We start from the raw sequence: 4,448 nt of genomic DNA, 5'->3' as shown, positions 1-4,448 counted from the left end.
GGACTCGGCAATTCTGCACAGTGTGCAAGCTATTGGTTGCAGCGGAAAATCCCACCTAATCCACTGTGCTTACATGCCAATTGTACAGGAGACAGAGAGAAAAAAATTGTGCAATTAAGGAGACTTTCAGACCTTTTGTTTTCGGTTGCAATTTAGGTGGGAAAAAAAAGCGTGCTGGATTTTGTTTTCGCGAAGAGAGAGAGAGATTAAGCTGGCGGATTTATAATTAATTTCCTCGCATCTCTGCCTTGATGATGCTTCCAAGCCCGGTCACATCGACGCCATTCTCGGTCAAAGACATTCTGAACCTGGAACAGCAAACGCACCAGCAAGTGGCCCATCATTTGCAGCAGGGTTTACCCTCTCAGTTCCAGCCGCCGCCTTCTTGCATGCACGCCGCGGGAGAAGCCTCCAGCTTCTCGGACGGGGAGGAGAAGATCCCCTTCCTGAACTCTCTGTCAGTGCAAGACAGTCAGGGGGACGTGAGCCTGTCTCCCGAGCTTTACGTTCACGCAGCGCTGAGGAGTCCGTGTGAGACCAAATTGGAAGAAGAGATCCTGGGAGATGAGGACAAGAGTAAGTAGCTGACACTGTGGATCCTTGTACAGAGATTATTTGCAGCAAAGACATGATCAACCTGACTCCATTAAACTTTAAACCTGCAGAATTGAAACTCAATTGTATTCAATTGTAGTTTCAGAAAAGCTTTGCAAAGACGGAGCTTTACTTTTGCTCTTCAACTCGAATCTAAAGCATTTTAATTTTGATTTCGGGAATCGCCAGTAACCCTCCCCAAGTAACTCTTTGAAAATGAAAGGAACATTACACAGCGTTGGAAATCACTTTTTAAAAATTATATATATAGATTTCATAGGATATTTGAAGTTAAAATGCAATCTTAAAACTTCCGTCAGATTTTATTTATCCGGAAGAGTGTATTTATAAAAATGTTTTGTAATAATCGGATCTTATACGGAAAACACGAGGCCCACATTTCCATTCAGAGACACTGATATAGTCACATTCTATAAACTAGTTTATAAACCGAGTTATTTCCAGCAAGCCATGCCTTTGAACCAGTTATTAAGGCTTTAAATTGTCCTCTCTCCCTTCACTGTAACATCCACGAATAGGTTGTTTTGCACTCGACAGCGTGCCCATGCTAGCATTTAAACTATTCAAGCAGGCTCTATAACTATGTATCCCATTCTAGGCCTTTGCAAAAAGTGAGCGCTGACAACAATAAAAGACAAATTTTTATCAGTCCAGACAACCAAATAAATATTTAATTCACATTGTACATTGGTGTTTGCCTGTGTGCTCATCCATCTCAAACGGGTCGTGTTAAATGCGCCGGTGAGATCGCTCAGAGAATAGGAAGAATGTGGCGATTTGATGACATTTACTTTTAACAAATGATTGAGCTCACATTTTAAAAAGACGTGTCTTGGTAACAGATACCGACTAGCACAAATTATAAAAAAAATAATGGTGGCTTTAATTAATGAGTAAATTAACTCAGCGCCTTCCTCTTATTAAGGCGCCATAAAAAGGACGTGATATTTTAGCCTTTAATTCGAATTTAACACAAAATAAAACAAATGAGCTTTCCGAGGCAGAAGGAAGATAATTTACTGAATCCCAAATATAGTTACAATCGCCTTTTCAAACCTGTGTGACCTAATGTTGATTGAAAGAGTTCTCCACCCCCATGACCTCGGATTCATTAATAGCGCACAGATATATTCCCGGGACCCGAATTACTGTAATTTATTTAATCAGTTATCTTTTTCAAAGCTCTGGGTTATCTGTTATGGGGGGAATTTTACTCTCCCTATTGCAGGAGCTTGTGATTAATGGTTCGGTCGTGATTTTCTTTTTGTAGAGTCCTGCACGTTGAAGAAATCTCCAGAAAGCGAGGACAATAAGGGGGAGGATGGGGAGCGGCCGAAGCAGAGACAGAGACGGAAACCTCGAGTACTTTTCTCACAGGCCCAGGTGTTTGAACTGGAGAGAAGGTTTAAGCAGCAGAGATACTTGTCTGCCCCCGAGAGGGAACACCTGGCCAACACTCTCAAACTCACCTCCACCCAAGTCAAGATCTGGTTCCAGAACAGGCGCTACAAGTGCAAAAGACAGCGGCAGGACAAATCCCTGGAGATGGCAGGCCACCATCACCCACCCCCGCCCAGGCGGGTGGCGGTCCCCGTGCTGGTCCGAGACGGCAAGCCGTGCATAGCAGGATCCCAGAGTTACAGCAACCCGTACAGCGTCGGCGCCAACGCTTACGCTTACAACGGCTACCCCGCCTCGTACGGTAGTTACGGTGGCACCCCGGCCTACAATGCAAACTATAGCTGCACTTACACCAGCATCCCATCCCTCCAGCCTTCCTCGGCACCCAATGCCTTCATGAACGTGGACCTCAGTAGCGCAATGCAGACACAGCCTCACCAGGGAGCGGGCGTGCCGGCATGCCAAGGGACTTTGCAGGGCATCAGGGCCTGGTAAGGTGACTTGTGAGGCCAGAGCTCTTGGATGTGTTCCATCGCTCTGAACATTTTAAAAAATGTAGTTCATTTGAAAAATGAAAAGGAGAGATATATATATTAAAAAAAGCAAACATTATGATCACATTTCAAGAACCCCGCTTGGAAAATCCCGATTGATTGCAAATCGTTGGGGTGCTGTCCGCCAAATATTATCCTGGGTCGCTGTTTCTATTATATATTCTTTTCTAACCCATGTAATTTCCAATCCTATATGATTCCATAGTATGTGAGAGTTCGACGGGCAATCATCTCCCACATCCTGTCCTTCCAGAGTTCCACCAAACAGCAAACTCAACAGGGATCCATGAGGAGAATCGAATAGCGAAGAGAGGAAAATGGAAGAATATCATCGCATCTCGACGACAGTTGCGTGGGATTTTTTTTTCCTTTAAAAAGTGTTTTGCAAGCTTCAGTATTTCTTACCCAGAACAGGGGCAGAGACGGCATTTACCAGTCGGGGAGAGGACCCTACGAAGAAGTACCCAAATTAATATCGAATAAAAAGCGACCTGGAAACACTCAGCAGGCCGGACAGCATCTAGGGAGAGAGGAGCTGAGTACCTCCACCACTTTCTGTTTTTTTTTCATTTCAAATTTCCCAATAGATTTTAATTTGTTTCCCATTAATTCATCTGGGTCACGTCGTTAAGCAATTATTGCCCATGTCGCGTTGCCCTGAGATGGGAGCGGGCCACCTTCTTGAATTGAAGTAATTTGATTGATTTAGGCCGTTTCAGAGGACAGTTTGGAGTCAGTCAGGATGGCGTGAGAGAATGGACTCACACACACACACACACTCACAGGGCAGACAGGCAGGTAAAGGACATGAGTAAAACCACTTGAGTTTTTTCTTTTATTAACGGACCTGTGGGTCACTTTCATCGATACCAGCTTTTTAAAAAATATATATATATTTCTAGATTCTCTAAGCTGAATTCAAATCCTCAAACCGCAATAGTTGGGACTATGAAGTAATAACCACTACACTTACCGTGGCCAAATATGGAGGCTCTATGAGTGTTAAGCGACCTTGGCCACTGCGGAACTCCCGTCCCTTTTTCTGTGTGTCAGAATTGAAAATCAGGGATTTGCCACTTTCTTGAACTCGTTGCAGCTTTTTTCGATGCCCGCGCGGTTAGCGGGCAGGGCCAGCGGCTGTGCAGAATTTAAATGTTGGCAAACACTACTAAAGTGAAGCGGAAAAAAAAGAAACGGTAGCTGCTGTCGGTAAGAACACCCCTAAGATGGGGCCGAGAGAGAGAAAAAAAACAATACATAAAGAATTTTGGCCAAACGTACTATCGAATGACCCTCAGAATCATCCCTCGAAATTGTACCTCGGTGGGGTGTATGCGACAATGTGTAAAGTTATGTATATAGCAAAGCTTATTGTTTGCGAAGAGCCTCCCTCCCTCTGCCAGCTTGTATAATACACTCTGCTATTCCAAATTGCTGCGATACACTAAGGGGAGTTAAAGAAAAAATGAATAAATATTGAGGTGCAATATGTTCAGAACTGAGTCCCTTGTGTACTTGTTTTGGATTCATTATTTTTCATGGCGCCTGTATTAGCATAAATATAACTCTTCGGTAAAGTTTTAGACATTAGCAAAACACTGTCACAATTTCTTCAAATGTTTTAATCACTTTTTTTAAAAAAATGCTTCCCCATGCTGCTATGTGGCTAGTTTAACATCCCTACATTAATCTAACCGCTCGTCAGAACATTTCTCTAATTTAAACATTTATGCCCGCGTTTTATTTTAGAAAGAGTCGAAAGAAAGGAAGTGGGAAGCAGCTCTACATCACAATGCCAAAGTTTGCAGGCTGCGAGAGGCCACGCTGTTTGCATTTTCCCCCGTTTTAATCGTCTGGTCGAAATGGGATATCAGGTTA

General features: G+C 43.5%; 1 protein-coding gene across 1 annotated transcript; it reads left to right on the top strand.

Moving 5' to 3' along the window:
* The first annotated feature begins 251 nt into the window (after positions 1-251).
* nkx2.3 (NK2 homeobox 3) lies at positions 252-2,511 on the top strand. The gene is made up of 2 exons (XM_078223124.1): positions 252-576; positions 1,886-2,511. Exons 1-2 carry the CDS (start codon positions 252-254, stop codon positions 2,509-2,511), a joined length of 951 nt encoding a protein of 316 aa, XP_078079250.1.
* Positions 2,512-4,448: the final 1,937 nt, after the last annotated feature.

Source organism: Mustelus asterias, chromosome 11, assembly GCF_964213995.1.
Source record: "Mustelus asterias chromosome 11, sMusAst1.hap1.1, whole genome shotgun sequence".
NCBI lineage: Eukaryota > Metazoa > Chordata > Chondrichthyes > Carcharhiniformes > Triakidae > Mustelus > Mustelus asterias.
Note: the sequence above shows the minus strand (reverse complement) of the source record. Positions and strands in the feature narration are given on the sequence as shown.

Coding starts and splice junctions, on each gene's coding strand:
- nkx2.3 (XM_078223124.1), top strand. CDS start 252: ATGATGCTTCCAAGCCCGGTCACATCGACGCCATTCTCGGTCAAAGAC. Junction 577..1,885: donor CCTGGGAGATGAGGACAAGA/GTAAGTAGCTGA, acceptor TTCTTTTTGTAG/AGTCCTGCACGTTGAAGAAA.